At 34.3% G+C, this 19,512-nt stretch overlaps 1 protein-coding gene across 1 annotated transcript in view; it reads left to right on the forward strand.

Moving 5' to 3' along the window:
- The window catches only part of LOC143227388 (uncharacterized), a 54,993-nt gene extending 49,393 nt beyond the window's left edge, over positions 1-5,600 (forward strand). The window contains exon 6 of the mRNA XM_076458840.1: positions 5,199-5,600. Coding sequence (XP_076314955.1) covers positions 5,199-5,600 — 402 coding nt within the window. The remainder of the gene's footprint in view (positions 1-5,198) is intronic.
- Positions 5,601-19,512: the final 13,912 nt, after the last annotated feature.

A 19,512-nucleotide genomic window follows, 5' to 3' on the forward strand; every position in this document is an offset into this window, starting at 1 on the left:
AATGTCCAGTGACGCCTCTACTAAAAGACTTGATCAGAATAATTTAGTAATCACAAAATGTCTCTAGGTGTGGAATAGTCACTAAAGAATATCACTAGACATGGAATAATCACTACAGAATATCACTAAAGATCGAATAATCACAACAGAATATCATAGACATAGAGTAATCACTACAGAATATCATAGACATAGAATAATCACTACAGAATACACTAGACATGAGATAATCATTATAGAATATCACTAGACATGGCATAATCACTACAGAATATAACTAAGCATCGAATAATCACTACAGAATACACTAGACATGGGATAATCATTATAGAATATCACTAGACATGGAATAATCATTATAGAATATCACCAGACATGAATTAGTCACTATATAATATCACTAGGCATGGACTAGTCACTAGAGAATATCACTAGACATGGAATAATGAGTACATAATATTACTAGATGTGGAATAATCACTACAGTATATTAATTAGGCACCGTAGTGCTTAGTATTTAGGGATAGCCCAAGAAACAAATGGACACCATATTCACTTTATTACTCTATGATGCCTACAGCTGCTAAAAATGAATTATAGCATTATTGAGCACCAGATGTCACTACTGAGTGTTTTAGAGATATCATGAAAATTGTTGCTAATGTGAAGAGCTGGGAAATAGCTAAAGAGCCAAAAATATTATTAGTTCTTGCTAGCGTAAAATGGTATGAAGATTTTGCGTTGGTTTAGTACGACAGAAAGGAATTTTAGGAGCACTTCACTTGGGGAGAGGCTATTGCTAAGCACGGTTGTGCTAAGCATAAGGCAAAAAAATAAATGATAATTTTCGTGTTAACGATATTATTACAATCTTTTAAATTTATGTTTCTCACTGAAACTTCGAGTTCCTTTAAAAGTTTAAGTACAGGATGAAACAGGAAATGTCAGCCAATAATAAATGAAGATTAGATGACCGTAACGTGTAAAATATCCAATGATTTATACGCTATACCATCAGTATCTTTAGGGCGCCAACCCTTATATTATGCATTAAATGAAAGAGTAAAAATAAAACAGAAAACAATACTCATAATATTAAATTTTATTATACACATTCGTATAATATACCAACTTTTTGTCAGGAGAAGACACGTAAAAAAAAAGAATAAAAAATCACACTTTGTAAATTTAAAGCAATGTTGGCATGTCAGTGTCAAAAAGAATTCAAAGATGGATTTGGAATGATGCAGTTACACATTTTCCATATAAATACCTTAACATTAAGTCTCAAGAAGAAGAGCCAGTTGTATGGAATAGTATCTCTGGTCATTTTACACGAGCACTGAAGACAGGCCAATTGTATGGAATAGTATCATTATCTCAGGTCGTTTTACACGTGCAATGAAAACAAACCAGTTGTATGGAATAATATCAACATCTCAGGTCATTTTACACGAGCACTGAAGACAGGCCAATTGTATGGAATGGTATAAATATCTCAGGTCATTTTACACGTGCAATGAAGACAAACCAGTTGTATGGAATGGTATAAATGTCTTAGGTCATTTTACACGTGCAATAAAGACAAACCAGTTGTATGGAATGGTATAAATGTCTTAGGTCATTTTACACGTGTAATGAAGAAACTGACAAAACTGACGTGATATTAACAATGTATATTACCATGAAATTATAAAAATAAAACAAACGTTCACTTCTCAACCTACTTCGGTGAAATTGTTTTTTGTATTTTTTTTTAAAAAAGGGAACAAGTAATAAAAATATTCAACGATTAAATACAATGTAGGGATGGCAAAACCAGAAAGTATAGAAACAAGGTAGGCATGAATACATAAGGCCATACAAAAACACATTGCATTACTTGTCATTGATAAAACTAAAAATTTAGAGATAGGCTTAGAGGAATAATGTCTTAAGTGCTATAAACGAATATATCAGCATCATTAGATACAACGTACTTCTGTTACTATGTAGATAACTCTAAAATAAAAGAATACAATAATCTGATATTAATAAAACAAACAATTTGTAGTGTTGTTTAAATTAAATCTTTATATCTTTGAGACACAAATTCTTTCTCAATATAATCGTCACTAATTTTGAGCTGACGTACTAAAGAAAAGGGAAGCTAGTCAACATAACTCTCCGCCAAATCTCGGGGTACTCCTATCTATCAGTTGGTGGTTTTTATAATTACTCTTAAACCGTTCCCATAATCCACTAAAACATTGCCACTTCAAGGGGAGTTTAATAAGTTATGAAAAGTTAACCTTATGTGACTGAATCTTGAGTCATTTTAAATACAAATACTGCTTACGCACAGAGTAATGTATTGAATTCGAAAAAGCAAGCTGAAATTATACATATCATAAGAAAATGGTCAAGCCATAGCCTGATTTGCCTTAACATTTCCTAGAGCCCTACAAAACTGATAAACTAAATTTTTGTGGCAAGGAGGAACTGAATCGCGAACTGGCAGATCGAACCTTTTCTTCTCTTTGTCTGCCAGAATTAAACAAAAGAGGTATTACTTTAATAATTACACCTGATCGGAATATTTCAAGCGACTATAATTTACTTTTCTCACAAAACTCCTTATATTTAAAACTATACATGGATAAGTCACATAGTAGGTGTTTAAAAATGTAGATGGATAAGACACATAGTACTTTTTTAAAACTGTACGTGGATAAGTTACGTAGAAGTTATTTAAAACTGTAGATGAATAACTCATATAGCAGTTGTTTAAAACTGTAGGTCAATAAGTCACATAGTAGTTGTTTAAAAGTATAGGTGAATAATTCAAATGATAGATAAAACTGTCTAAGAATAAGTCAAATAGTAGTTGTTCAAAACTGTAGGTGGATAAGTCACATAATAGTTGTTTAAAACTTTAGATAGATAAGTCACACAGTAATTGTTTGAAACTGTAAGTGAATAAGTCACATAATAGTTGTTTAAAACTGTACGTGGATAAGTCACACAGTAATTGTTTGAAACTGTAAGTGAATAAGTCACATAGTAATTGTTTAAAACTGTAGGTGAATAAATAACCTAGGACTTCTTGAAACTATAGGGGGATAAGTCACATAGTAGTTGCTTAAGACTATAGATGGATAAGTCACCTAGTAGTTGTTTAAAATGGTAGATTAATAAATTACATAGTAGTTGATTAAAACTGTAGATGGAGAGGTCACTTAGCAGTTGTTTAAAACTGTTGTTGTGTAAGTAGCATATTACATGTTTCAAACTGTAGATGGATAAATCACACAGTACTTGTTTAAAATTGAAGGTGAATAAGTCAAATAGTAGTTGTTTAAAATTGGAGGCGGATAAGTCACATAGCAGTTGTTTAAAACTATTGTTGTGTATGTAACATATTACATGTTTCAAACTGTACATGGATAAGTCGCATAGGAGTTGTTTAAAACTGTAAGTGAATAAGTCACGTAAAAGTTGTTTAAGACTATAGATGAATAACTCATCTAGCAGTTGTTTAAAACTGTAGGTCAATAACTCACATAGTAGTTGTTTAAAACTATAGGTGAATAATTCACATGATAGATAAAACTGTCGATGAATAAGTCAAATAGTAGTTGTTCAAAACTGTAGGTGGATAAGTCACATAATAGTTGTTTAAAACTTTAGATAGATAAGTCACACAGTAATTGTTTGAAACTGTAAGTGAATAAGTCACATAGTAGTTGTTTAAAACTGTAGGTGAATAAATAACCTAGGACTTCTTGAAACTGTAGATGGATAAGTCACCTAGTAGTTTAAAATGGTAGATTAATAAATTACATAGTAGTTGATTAAAACTGTAGATGGTGAGGTCCTTAGCAGTTGTTTAAAACTGTAGGTTGATAAGTCACATAGTAGTTGTTTAAAACTGTACATGAAAAAATACATTGTAGTTGTTTAAAACTGTAGGTGGCTAAGTCACATAGTAGTTGTTTAAAACAGTAGGTGGATAAGTCACATAGCAGTTGTTTAAAACTGTTGTTGTGTATGTAACATATTACATGTTTCAAAACTGTAGATGAATAAGTCACATAGAAGTTGTTTAAAACTGTAAGTGAATAATTCACATAGGAGTTTCTTAAAACTGTAGTTGTATTAGTTACATAGTAGTTGTTTAAAACTGTAGGTGGATAAGTCACAGAGTAGTTGTTGAAAACTGTACGTGAATAAGTCACATAGGAGTTGTTTAAAACTGTAAGTGAATAAGTCACATAGTAGTTGTTTAAATATGTAGGTGGATAAGTCGCATAGCAGTTCTTAAAAACTGTAGATGGATAAGTCGCTTAATACTTGTTTAAAACTGTAGATGGCGAAGACGGATAGCAATTGTTTAAAACTGTAGATAGAGAGGTCACTTAGTACTTGTTTAAAACTGTAAGAGAATAAGTCACGTAAAAGTTATTTAAAACTATAGATGAATAACTCATCTAGCAGTTGTTTAAAACTGTAGATCAATAAGTCACATAGTAGTTATTTAAAACTATAGGTGAATAATTCACATGATAGATAACACTGTCGATGAATAAGTCAAATAGTCGTTGTTTAAAACTGTAGGTGAATAATTCACATAATAGTTGTTTAAAACTGTAGATGGATAAGTCACCTAGTAGTTGTTTAAAATGGTAGATTAATAAATTACATAGTAGTTGATTAAAACTGTAGATGGTGAGGTCACTTAGCAGTTGTTTAAAACTGTTGTTGTGTAAGTAGCATATTACATGTTTCAAACTGTAGATGGATAAATCACATAGTACTTGTTTAAAACTGAAGGTGAATAAGTCAAATAGTAGTTGTCAAAGCTGTAGTTGTACAAGCCACACATTTATTGTTTAAAACTATAGGTAGACAAGTCATTGTAATTCTTTATAACTGCAGGTGGACACTTCACACAGTACTTATTTACAACTACAGGTGAACACATCACACAGTAGTTATTTACAATTGCAAGTGAACACGTCAAACAGTAATTATTTACAACTATATTTCTCAATATCGATGATTATGTAATATCAAATGATTTTTATGCCCAAATCGTAACTAGTTTTTCGAACAAATCATTTTATGACGTCAACTTGTTACTGAGCTGAACTTTAAAATTTTTATATAGATGTCTTATTTAAAATGAATAATAATAATGTGTTTAGTTTTTCATGCAGGTGTCGCTGACTTCCATGGAAGAGTTAACACCTTCACATATATTACCCGTTTTAAAAAAAATCCATGGTTCCTGTGGAACGGACGAAATAAATGTTACGGTAGAATTCAACAAACCTTTTCTTGGCGTCATTTATTCTAAAGGTTTCTTCGACAATAATAACTGCTTTTATGTTAAATCCCCCGCCATTAGGCCTATCGAATCCATCTTTACCTTTCAAGTTCCGTTAACAGACTGCGGAAGTGAAGCTCAAACAGAGACTTTATCAGAGAATCGAGATTGGTGGTCTGAAAATACGATAATCATACAGAACGACCCATATATCCAAGAAAATTATGACCAAGCAGTTCAGCTACGATGTGTTTGGAAGCATACGTTTCTTAAAACTTGTACGTCAAATTAAATATTTCAGATGTTTGAATTTACAACCAACATTTGAATTTTACTGTTTCACCCACTATAGTGAAAAATACTTTTTTTGATTAAAATATTTCCTTAAATGTCTTTGCTTGTTGACTGTAGTTTTAAGTATGTGAAACAATAGAACGCCTACAAGTTAGTTAGTTTGTTTGTTTTTTTGAATTTCGCACAAAGCTACTCGAGGGCTATCTGTGCTAGCCGTCCCTAATTTAGCAGTGTAAGACTAGAGGGAAGGCAGCTAGTCATCACCACCCACCGCCAACTCTTGGGCTACTCTTTTACCAACGAATATTGGGATTGATCGTCACATTATAACGCCCCCACGGCTGAAAGGGCGAGCATGTTCGGCGTGACGGGGATGCGAACCCGCGACTCTCAGATTACGAGTCGCACGCTTCAACACGTACAAGTTAGTGTTATATTATTAACAAAGAGGGCTAAAAGGTTTTATCTTAATAAAACCTAAATCAAATATAAGTCAAAGAATTCCGTGGTGCAAAAATTTGGGCACAAAATTTATATATTTTTTATAGTCATTTATGTATCTTTAAACTTATCGAAACATAGAAAATATTTTAAAGCTATTATATTGAACTAAAAACTTCTGGTAACTCAACCGTTTTCTAAAATTCCATTCTTCGATGTTAAGTCACTGAAAATATTTAATTTGTTTCTTAGTTGGACAGAGGTAAACCTATGTGTTTACAACTTTAAAATCAAGTGTTCGAATTCTTTTTGTGGAAGAAACAAACACACAGTATTTAGTTTATTTACTTTTAGTTTATTTCAAAAAGTTGTTGATATAAGGAATAATGTATCTATATATATATATAATTTATTCAAATATGTGTGGTTGGTGTTCCAGAATTCACAGAGCCAAGGAAGTCTCACTGAAAATTATGCAAGTTTTATATGAAATACGAGTAAATCAAGTTTATTAGAGGGCTAGACTGGAAGAACAAAGGCAGTTAATAAATACCACCATTCACCTTCAACTCTTGGGCTAGTCTGCACTAACGAATATTGGAACTGATCGATACATTATAATGATCCCATGGCTGAAATGACAAATATGTTTACTGACAGGATTTGAATTCATAGGTTGTGAAATGAATTTCAGAACTCTCAAGCCACGTCAGAAAACCGAATAAAATTCATGAAATTAATATAATAACTATAATAAAAATAACAATCGATCAGTTGTGTTTCTATTTCCAGTATCAGTACACGCGGAAAAACTTTTCACCCACTTATTCGAATCCTTTCTCAGGCTGACTGGTATTAGATAGACGTCCTGGAACCGGAAACAGAACTGAGTGATTCCACTTTTATACAAATCTTGATCATAAAATATAAAAAAAAAACAAATTACGTTCTAATATTCATCACCTATAATAAGAGATGAAGTGACGAGGAAGTTCGACAAAAGCAAATAGTGACCTCTATCAGGTTTTCAAGATAAACGATCAGTGTTAAAATATGTAATATTAAGTTGTTAATTATTTTGTAAAATATTGATTAATGAATGACTTAATTACAATTGATAATAATCACAGTTCACTAGACTGATTCACAACATAAGAATTGTTGTAGATGAAAAATACGCACACAGTGAGGTAGTCTAAGCCCTTAATATATGGCGTCCGGAAAGTGAAAGTGGGTTTTCTCGGGTTCTCTCGTTTCCCCCACATCATGGCATAGGATCTAATGATCCCCCGCCATCCTGAAGGACCCTCAGTCTCACATCGACTGTTGATTTTGTTATAGTTAAAAGTGCCTGTTGTCGATTTTATTGCTGTTGCCTGCTTGCTGCTCATCGCTGGTACAACGGTAAGTCTATGATTTCCAACGCTAAAATCAGGGGTTGGATTCCCCTCGGTGGGTTCAGCAGATAGCTCGATGTAGCTTTGCTAAAAGAAAACACACGCCTGCTTGCTTTATGCTATTTCAAATAAATCTTGTTGTAGGTCCTCATTGTATCACAAAATTCCGTATTTTATTTTAAAATTTCTTCTCCATCACATATACATGTACATGTGTATATATATAGTGTTCTCACATTGACTCGTGGGTCTTTCGAATACACCTTGTCGTGAGCTTGACTTTGTGTCATGAATGTGCATTCAACCCCCGATAAATGAACGGTAAGTTTACAAACCTACAACTTCATAATGTGGTTCCTGTGGTGGACAGATGGCACTTGTCTTCATTATGTTGCTTTCACTAAAGCAACAGTAATAATATTAGCAGGCTGCAGGCAATGAGCGTTCAAAATATACTTACGTAACGTTGATCTGGAAGCACGTCCCCCAGACCATTTGTAAAAAAATAGGTGCAATGAGATCAAATGTGGAAGTAATTTCGCATGAAATATAACAGCAGCATAACTGTTCACGTGAAACCCACAAACATTCAGTGAAAAGTCAACAAATCATCACTCAAAGGAAGTTAATCAAGGCTTAAATCAACATAAATATGATGTTTTGTTATATAGTTAAGTACTATACTATCTATATACAGATTGATCATTTACATCACTAGTTTAAACAACCCTCTACAACAATAGTATATTAGCTTTTTCAGTCATTGGTTATATCCGTACAGGTATGTTCTGCTGAAATAACATGCTCTGTTCTTATGGTGTTCTTTTCCATAAATAACCTGTTTATAGTTTCAATGTTGATAACAGTGTCATAATGGTTATGTATTAAATCTAGATCGCTTAGTCTTTCTTCGGTTTGTTTACACCTTAGGTAATTATTCAATCAATATAAACTTAACAATAACTGCATCTGTGTGTGTGTTTTATAGCAAAGCCACATCGAGCTATCAGCTGGGTCCACCGAGGGGAATCGAACCCCTGATTTTAGCGTTGTAAATGCGTAGACTTACCGCTGTACTAGCGGAGGGCGCGTGCATCTGTGTACCCCACAAACAAAGAGGGTTCTACTTGTCTCTCTCGAACCTCCCCTGTGTACTTGTTTGATTACAGATTTATTTTCTTTCTACCAAAAGAAAAACTAAATATGCCATACGAGACCTAAAACACGAGGGAAAAAAAATCTATAATACAAGACGTAAAAAGTTGATCCGCTGTGTAATACTTTAATATTACATTATGTTCCTGGATAGTATGCGTTATTTCTTAATTGCTTATGCTGTAAAAGTACAGAAAATGGCCATTATTTCCTTCAAACTTTGCTTTTGTGACCTGGATAATGAAATTTAAAAATTAACCTATTTTCTTTTACATAAGGTCTGAATAAAACAACAAATAAATCAAGATTTACATGTATTTATACTAAAATGAACAAAAATGTTTAGAAGTGAATAGTTTTTCGAGATTTGCGACTGTAATGCAAATCATATTCATGTATCAGCCCCTAAATATAGTCTCCCGTCATGTTTTCGTCATACGCTCCCAGGTCACAAAAGTAAAGTTTGAAGAGAAAAATAGGTCTTTTTCATTTACTTTAGGCGTAAGCAATTGGGAAATAACACTTTCTGCCCAGGAACAAGAAAAAGTAAAAGTTTTGTTACATAGTGTTATTGACACACCTAAATTACCTTGGGTTATTATACGGTGAATAAAAACGAAACCAAAACCCAATAAATATTATTAACAACATTAGTCATTCTTTCACGTAAACGTTCCCCAATGGGACGGCGATAATTCTACGGATTTACAAAGCTAAAATCCAAGGTTCGATTCCCCGCAGGAGGTAAGTAAAGAACTCCATGTTGCTTTGTTCCAAATCACTGTGCAAACATTTACTTTAATATGATCTTGGAAAAGATTTGGTTACCATCAAAAAAATTATAATAAAAAGTCACAAGTTGAACACCAATCAGTAAAAGGCTTATGCAATACAAAATACACCAAGGTTTTTTCTCTCCACAGGTCATCAGAAGCTAAATATGAATAGTTAACTGGTATTGTCGCTCTATCTCCGGTGTATATGCCGCTCTTCAGCTATTCAGAGCTTCCCCAAACCGATATTTCTTATTTTTTCATCATCATCTTTTTACAAGAGGCTTAGCGCCTACTTTGTTCTAGCAGTAACTATAATTTTATTTATCATCATTTTCTAGAAAAAAAATAGTCTTCACGATGTTTTACTTCCTATATTATTATTATATACAAAATTTATGAAGCTTTAGAACACACTCTATAATCCAGTAACTCACATAGGTCATCTTATAAAAAAGTAAAAAACAACTATTTTATCGTTAAATAAAAATCTACGTAGAACTGGTGAAAAGAAGAACCAAACGAAAGTAGACATATCACTTGATCCGGCTAAAGATCAAATATCGGATTAAGCTATCTAGACTTTACATGTAGAATAAAATACCTACATTACTGGCAAAACAAATACAAACATAACTTACAATACTAAAATGTTATTTTATTGTAAAACAGTCTTAAAGTACTATTATAAGTTTAACTTAGTGAAAGGTATAGTGATGAAGTCTGAGATTCTATTCAAATACCAAGGTGTCGATACACAAAGTCTAGACAGCTAAGTCTGTTATGTGACCGTCAGCCACTCAAGTGATATGTTCACTTCCATCCATATGTTGTTTGTATCCTTTTTCAAGTTTCTGTAACCAACTTTATATAGCTTTTTTAGTTAGCGATAAATAAATTCAATCAAAACCCGTAATTTGATCACTATGAAGCTAAAAATTGACATAATCTTTTTTCTTTTATTTTCAAAACGACAAACATAATTGACAAGTAAATATAACGTTGTATGTATTTTCAAAAACTGCCAAAATACGTTAAACAACTGAATAATATTCTCACTGGACGGATGATTTCTTAGTTATTACAATGATTTGTTGTTAGTGTTAGAATAGTTTTAATAATTTATTTTATTTCTGACACTTGGGGAGTAATCTGTGGCCGAAAAATAAATAGCGGAGTGTTTTTCGTTTCTATTGAATAATATTTCAACATTTCCAGTACCGTAAAAACCAGAGGTTTGTTCGAAAGTATTCCTGTCAACGTAAAATAAAGAACGTGATATAATAACTCACGCGCAAGTCAAAATCTCGTACATGTAGCTAAAAGGTTTGTTTTGAATTTCGCGCTTAGATTCTCGAGGGCTATCTGCACTAGCCGTCCCTAATTTAGCAGTGTAAGACTAGAGGGAAGGCAGCTAGTCATCATCATCCACAGACAACGTTTGGGCTACTCTTTTACCAATAGTAAAATTGATCGTGACTTTACAACGCCCCCATAGTTAAAAGGACTAGTTTGTTTTGTGTGACGAAGATTTGACCACGTGACCCTCAGGTTGCAAATCGAACGCCCTAACCATCTAGCCATGAAGATAATTAAAACATAAAAAAAGGTTAGGTGATCTACCAGCAGTCTTAAGATAATTAAAACAGAAGAAAAGTTAGGTGATCTACCAATAGTCTTAAGGTAATTAAAACAGAAAAAAAAGGTTTAAGTGATCCACAAGCAGTCTTAAGCTAATAAAAACAGGAATAAAGGTTACGTGATCTACCAATAGTCTTAGCAAAATGTCGATTAACACCCGTTCTGAAGTTTTTAAAAACAAATATACATTTTAATTAAAGACACACCCATCACACCGGATGTTAACACAATACAAGACATTAACTCAAATATCATAGTTAACAATGGATTTGCCCTCCGCTAGTACAGCGGTAAGTCTATGGATTTACAACGCTGAAATCAGCGGTTCGATTCCCCTCGGTGGGCTCAGCAGATAGCTCGATGTGGCTTTGCTATAAGAAAACACACTGTCGTTAACAATGGATTTACATCTGATGCAAAAAACACAATGTAGACCATAATAACACCGTCAATAAAAAACAATACACACAAGAAACACGAAAACACCCACCAAAACATGTCATAACATTGGAATGTAATCCAGGTTTCTGTAAAGAACAGGAACTGTCTGGCGAAGTAAAGGAGATGGAAACCAAAAATTAAAGTCGAGCAATTAAATATTCAACTACAGTCACTGAAGAGGGCGGAGTTGGATGACGTAAACAAGCTGCTTGAAGATTAACCAAAGGTAAACGTTCAGACAGAAGAACAAGGGTTCATACCAATCAGAAGATCATTCATAACCAGGGACATGCGTGACAACATTCATAATTAGAGACATACATTATAACATTGATAACTAGGGACATACATTACAACATTCATAATTAGGGATATACATTATAACACTGATAACTAAGTACATACGTTTTAACATTGATAACTAGGGAAATACATTACAACGTTTATAACTAGGGATATACATTATAACATTGATAACTAGGGAAATACATTACAACATTCATAATTAGGGACATACATTATAACATTGAAAACTAAAAATATACGTTACAACATTCATAATCAAGGACGTATTTAACATTGATAACTAGGGATAAACATTATAACATTCATAACTAGAGACATACATTATAACATTCTAAGTAAGGGCAACAACAAGTGTATTAGTAACTATGTACATTCTAACTCAGTGTTACAACAAGTGTATGAGTTACTAGGTACATTCTAGCTCAGTGTTACAAAAATGGTTTAAGTAACCAGGTGCATTCTAACTCAGTGTTACAAAAATGGTTTCAGTAACTAAGTAAATTCTAACTCAGTGTAACAACAAGTGTATCAGTAACTAGGTACATTCTAACTCAGTGTTAAAACAAATATATCAGTAACTAGGTACATACTAACTCAGTGTTTGTACAAGTGTATCGGTATCTAGGTAAATTGTAACTCAGTGTTACAACAAAGTTTCAGTACCTAGAAACAAGTTAATTGATACGTGCTGGTCAGTATAAATGTTTTTGCCAAGTTCATTGTGTTGTATTTCTTCAATATAAGAGGTCATGGTTAAAGTTGTTGTTTTGGAATTTCGCACAAAGCTACTCGAGGGCTATCTGTGCTAGCCATCCCTAATTTTGCAGTGTAAGACTAGAGGAATCCCACTATTCGTTGGTAAAAGAGTAGCCCAAGAGTTGGCGGTGGGTGGTGATGACTAGCTGCCTTCCCTCTAGTCTTACACTGCTAAATTAGGAACGGCTAGCACAGATAGCCCTCGAGTAGCTTTGTGCGAAATTCCAAAACCTAAAAAAAACCCCGTACCTTACATAGAAATACAGCTTTCTATTGGCAAATATGAGCAGTATTTGCAATAATATGAAGATTAATTGAAGTCTTTTTTAGTTGACACGTATATTCCCACACTAGCTCCTTCATGGTAACTTATAAAACAGCAACAGTAGTTACAACGAAAGATGGTCGCTAGGAGTTCCATGGTACCTTATAAAACACTAACAGTTGGTTCAACAAACAAGGTCCATAGAAGTTCCATGGTACTTCATAAAACACTAACAGTTGATTCAACAAGACAAGGTTTCTAGGAGATTAAAATCTAAGGTTAAAAAGCGTTGTGACTTTCTGAGTTATTGAACGATTTTCGATGGTATTTTTTGTGTGACATCTCGTGATTTTCACCTGATTATCAAGTTAAGAATTAAAACATAAGTTCTGTGGAGCAGACAGCTGAGTACTGTTCTACTCACTTGGATTATGAGATTGATTTCCTTAAATAGCTTCACTTGGTACGGCTGAAGACGATTGGTAGGATTTTTAATGCATTTGAAGACTGAAAAGACGAGACAATTCTGTCTTTTTGAATACACGTGGAATTTTATGTTGAACTTTTGCAAGAATTTTATACTGAAAGCAGATAAAACTATCTGTATCAATAAAAATACAAATTTAAGTCCCATACACGTTGAAGCGCACGAGATTCATTCACATTTGCAATGAGGAAACTTTTAATCAGCATGGATTATAAATTAATTTGTGTTGAGGAGGGATCTGTTTCGCTCTGGCTATTAACGTTTATTTTTATTTTTTAAGCCAACTGTAGTAAGTATATTGATCCATAGATGGCCATACAGCATCGTACTAGTTTAGTGATTGGTGGTCATGGGTGTATTAAACCATGCACTTTGATGATAACCCCGGTATCGTCAGCCGTATTTGACAAAGTTTGTTCATCGTACATACATTTGACCAAACTTGACCTTTATCTATATTCTGTCTCCTGCTGGCATCGTTTCCTTCACTTTTAATTTTTGTATCTTTTGTCTTTTTAACGATACATACATCTTTAATAAACTTTATATTCCGAGAAGTTGTTACTTCTATACTTTAAAACACTAAACTATACTTTAATCAACATTTGTTATTGGGTTATGCCAGTTTCCAAGAATTCCACTCCTCATCAGTAACCCTGAATATAATTTAACCAAACACAGATAATATGGACTTATAAATAAATGTTTCAAACATATAAATGGTGGGTATGCGCATACCAGCGATGTTTGTTTAATAAATTTTGTATCATTAATACCGATCAATAAAACATTTACTTGTGCTTATAAATCGTTGTTTGCCCACATATTATTACTTTTATTTTTGCCTACCAATTATTTCATTGTTGAGCATTTACTCTTTGTTGGTTCTAGTACCTTTTCAGGGTTACCGACCGTAATTCCACGTCCCAGGCCCGAGCGCGTAAGGCGTGCGACTCGTAATCCGAGGGTCGCGGGTTCGCGCCCGCGTCGCGCTAAACATGCTCGCCCTCCCAGCCGTGGGGGTGTATAATGTGACGGTCAATCCCACTATTCGTTGGTAAAAGAGTAGCCCAAGAGTTGGCGGTGGGTGGTGATGACTAGCTGCCTTCCCTCTAGTCTTACACTGCTAAATTAGGGACGGCTAGCACAGATAGCCCTCGAGTAGCTTTGTGCGAAATTCCAAAACAAACAAACAAACAATCCACGTCCCAGGCCTGAAAAGTCAACAATTCTTTAGAATGTAACTGCTGAATACTATGACACGTTTTATTTCTTTATATTATCAATAACAGAATGAAATAGATAAATAATTTTTCTACCAAATTTTAATTTAATGTTAAAACAAACAAACAAAGCATTTTGTTTGTTTGTTTTGAAATTTCGCACAAAGCTACTCGAGGGCTATCTGTGCTAGCCGTCCCTAATTTAGCAGTGTAAGACTAGAGGGAAGGCAGCCAACTCTTGGGCTACTCTTTACCAACGAATACTGGGATTGACCGTTACATTATACACCCCCACGGCTGGGAGGGCGAGCATGTTTAGCGCAACGCGGGCGCGAACCCGCGACCCTCGGATTACGAGTCGCACGCCTTACGCGCTTGGCCATGCCAGGCCAAACAAAATGCAGCCATTCCATTCGGTGAGCCCTATTTATATCACCAGGTTCATGTCAATAGGTCGCTGTATGTATTGATATGTTTTGTAGTGAAAAATGTGAATACTAAACCTAGTTGAAAGAAATCAAGATAAAAGGCCTAAGTTCACGTGAAGTGTGCCTGTGGTTATTTTGTTCCTGATGCCAAATTAGAAAGTTCAGTTGTACAACTCTTTTATTAAAAAGTGTGACTTTCAAACTATCGCTCGCGGAAGTGACTTGTGACATTACAATTGTTACCAAGCGTAAAGTTGAGATAACTACCCAATGAAATAAGTAAAATAAGCACATATGGTAATGTAAAAGATATTTATTCAAATGTTAATTTGTATAAAGTGAAACTGTGGTTATAGGCCTGTGAAGCATCATTGAAAACTATGGTGTTCCTAAAACTCCCATTGATGTTTGTGTTTCTATGACGTCAGTTGTGAGACTAAAGATATTCAGCAGTTAATGATAAAGGTAATAAGTGAGTTCACATAAGAGAACATTGGTTCGATCCAGTGATTAGTAATTTAATATCAAATTCTGAACTAGTTGGACTACCTGATGCTTATAGCTAGCCAAACATTTAACGTTTATTTACTCGTCAGAATTATACTATCTTACTCGCTACAATGGAAGAACACAATTTCTGACAAAATTGTTGATTACCCTGGCTAATTTTGGCCCCTAGGTGGCTCAACGGCAAATTAAATGATTATTTCTTCTTATAGTGTAGGTTATTAATTTGACTAAAATTTTCCTTATGTCGTGTGTATAGTTATGTTTATTTTGTAACAACCAATCAGTTTCAGTTGCATAATTATAAAAAGTTAATTTTTAGTTGTTTTTATTTAAAGGGTATTTATATATCTATACATTTCAACTATCGGCAACATCACTTTATTTCTATATGAACTTCTATACTTTTAAACATTTTTTATGTTAATTAGTTTTATAATGTAATAATGATGTTTTTAACTGTTGTTGTAATGTGTAGTGTTTTGTCAGACGCAAGGGAGAAGTTATAACAAGAACACAGTGGATTCGAAATTGTTTTTTATGCATTTATAAGGTTTTAAATTTTTTAGCTCAAAACCACACAATAGGCTATCTGACTCCTATCCACTGCGAGGAATCAAACCGCGGACTTCAACGTTGGAAGTCCCAAAACTTAACTGTGATTCTTGTTTGTGAATTTCGCGCAAAGCTACATGAGGGCTATCTGCGCTAACCGTCCCTAATTTAGCAGTGTAAGACTAGAGGGAAGGCCAACTCTGGAGCTACTCTTTACCAACGAATAGTGGGACTGACCGTCACACGGCCCACGGCTGACAGGGCGAGCATGTTTGGGACGGCGGTGATTCGACCCGCGACCCTCAGATTACAAGTCGTACGCCTTAACCCACCTGGCCATGCCGGGCCTTCAGCCATGATTCACTGTAGTATCTTTAAAGTTAGAAATAGCCTACAATAATTAAAGTTAGGCTGTGTCACGTTGTTTTTTTTTTTTTACTAGCTTAGAAAGAGAAATGTTTTTTTATTTTATTTACTTTTTCAGAAAGATGCACTTTTATAGTAGTTAAATATTTTCATATTATGGAAATCTGCCTTTAACTCACTTACCTTATCATGTTCTAATTACTTGGATTCCAGGTCTGGGTTTCACTGAAGTAATTTTGTTTATTATCAGGGGCGATATTGGTGGAAATGTATTTACCCTTCTTTTACAACTTTTTGTTTATAACTTTCAAAACGTCTAGAAGTAAAACACTTCCTCTTTCACTTGAGACAATGAATAACTCGTTTGGCGCCTGCGCTCTGAGATAAGTGAGTTACTATTTCTATGTGTTTAACGACATGCTATCTCGGTTTAGAACAGCACGTTTGAGAATTTTCTCCAGTAATCTTCATACATATCTGCCCTGCATTTTATTGTCGTTCTTGGTATTGTCAATCAAGACTAATTTTACTTCGTGTTCAGTCCCTTTTCTGCAACTCATTTAAACCACATTTCCTGTAAAGTTTTCCCGTTGGAAAGCACTATGATAAATGGAACTTCACTGACATGATCCCGACACTCAAGAGTACCATATTACTAAGCACTGCTTCGATTTTTAGAAAATCCCAATAGTTGCATATTATCATCAAACTTTACATAGTTTATTACCTATATGAATATCCTTAATCCAAATAAGAAAAAGGAAAGTCTCAAGTATGGACTCTAATTGGACACCACTAGTAACACAGGTCAAAACACAGACTCCAGATGGATATTACTAGCAACAAAGGCCCATTTTATTCTAGTATAAGTAAGATATTTATAGGTCGGATAAGATACGGATGGAACGTAATATTCAAGTCTGATTAACTAACATATTATTCTTTGATTTGTTTGTTTTCTTATTAATCGCAAAGCTACCAGAAGTATCGAAACCCGCCTTTTAGCGTTATAAACTTTAACTTACCTCTAAGCAGTGTCCCCTCTAGGCTGCGCGAACGCACAATAACAATTCAAATGCAGCTCACATTCTCAGTACTGGTGAGGAATTTCAACGTGTTGATGGATTTAATGTTTTGTTTTGAATTTCGCGCAAAGCTACTCGAGGACTATCTGCGCTAGCAGTGTAAGACCAGAGAGAAGGCAGCTAGTCATCACCACCCACCGCCAACTCTTGGGCTACTCTTTTACCAACGAATAGTGGGATTGACCGTCACTTTATAACGCCCCCACGGCTGAAAGAGCGAGTATGTTTGGTGCGACCGCGATTCGAACCCGCGACCCTCGGATTACGAGTTGAACGCCTTAACACACTTGGCCATGCCGGGCCCGGTTTAAAGCCTAAATAACCAACTGGTAGCATTATAATGAGATCTAATGACTCAATAGGGTTGATAGTCTAAAAATACGTCACCCCCACCCCAAAAAATAACAACTGGTAGCGCCACATATTGCCTTGATACTGGTTACACATGAAAAAAAAAACATTCTGCACACGAAACGAAAAAATAAAGACAACATTGCCACTGAACCGCTGGGAGGTTAAATACTAAAACACGGTTCGGATGTACATCGGCCAGTAAGGAATCTTGTAAGCAAATCTTTCATATAGCTGGTTGACTTTGACGATGATAAAATATATCAAAAGTGAAAAGTTGATTTAAGTTCATATGCACACACTGGTGATATAATTCGTGCATTAAAATAAACAGATAAACAGGATGACACATCTACTTGGAGAAATGAGCAAGATACAGTCAGAAATTCTTCCTGTAGAAATGGGGGTCATCTATGTATTTATTATTTCTAAGAAAGCGAGACTTTATTAAACATGGTTGATGCCTTCCCTCATAAGAGTGTCGAAAGACCTACAAACATCTTAAAAACACGAAAAACGGTATTTTTAAACATTTGGCTTTTTCGATGAAGTTTATGAATTTTTTTAGAAAGATTGAAATGCGTTTTTGGAAAGTTGCAGGTTTTTGTTTTTGCTGATTTTTGTGTGTTTGTGGAAGCACCACATTTTTCGTTGTTTCTTTGTTTGTATAAGCAAGCAAAATGAACTTAATATCATATTATCACATTATGTCAAAGGCCCACACCCAGTGGCTGAATGGTAAGTCTGGGAATAGCATGAATAGTTCATTATGTAGCTTTGCGCTTAAGAACAAACACCATCAAAAATCTGCTTCTTCCTTTACCTAATAAATAAATTAAAACCTCAAATATATAATTATACTTGTCATTAGACATTAGTATTAGGCCTTTTACATTTTTAAATACTACATTTTTTATCTAATCCTTTACAAATTTTCACAAATATAGTGTTTGTGTAATAGGCTTAGTAAGAACTTGATCAGCCTGAAAAAGGTTTGTTTTGTTTGTTTGTTTTGAATTACGCACTAAGCTATGTGTACGAATAGTGTAAGTCATCACCACCCACCGCCAACGAATAGTGGGATTGACCGTCACATTATAACATCGCCACGGCTGAAAGGGCGAGCATGTTTGTTGCGACCGGGATTCGAAAAAACGACCCTCGGATTACGAGTCGAACGCCTTAATACGCTTGGCCATGCCAGGCCCTCTGAAAAAGGTGTACACATCATAACAAATAATAATAAATATATAAAGCTAACAACATTTCGAATCGCACAGAAAGATCAAATAAGTTATTTATTTTACTTTTGAACACAAGTTAGATTTACCTAGTTTACTGCTGCTTATGGCTCAGCAGCGAGATTAGGAATACCGCGATGACAGTCTTATCGTAATGCCCCCAGTGACTTAATGGTATGTCTGCGGACTTGCAACGCTAAAAACCGGGTTTCGATACCCGTGGTGATCAGAGCACAGATAGCCCATTGTGTAGCTTCAAAACAACAACTTATTATGAGAAGAAAAAATCAAAAATTGAGTTTAGATAAGATATATAATGACAAAAACCTTTTGCTGTGAAACATAAGTAAAAGTAAAATACACAGTCAATAATATATTTTTCTTACTATAACCAATTGTAGAAAGGTTATTTTTATCATGTTTTATTTTTTTGAATAAATTGTTTATTTATTACAGAAAGCTTCTATGATAAGTCAATAGATGGCAGTCAAT

Source organism: Tachypleus tridentatus, chromosome 9 (genome assembly GCF_004210375.1).
Source record: "Tachypleus tridentatus isolate NWPU-2018 chromosome 9, ASM421037v1, whole genome shotgun sequence".
NCBI lineage: Eukaryota > Metazoa > Arthropoda > Merostomata > Xiphosura > Limulidae > Tachypleus > Tachypleus tridentatus.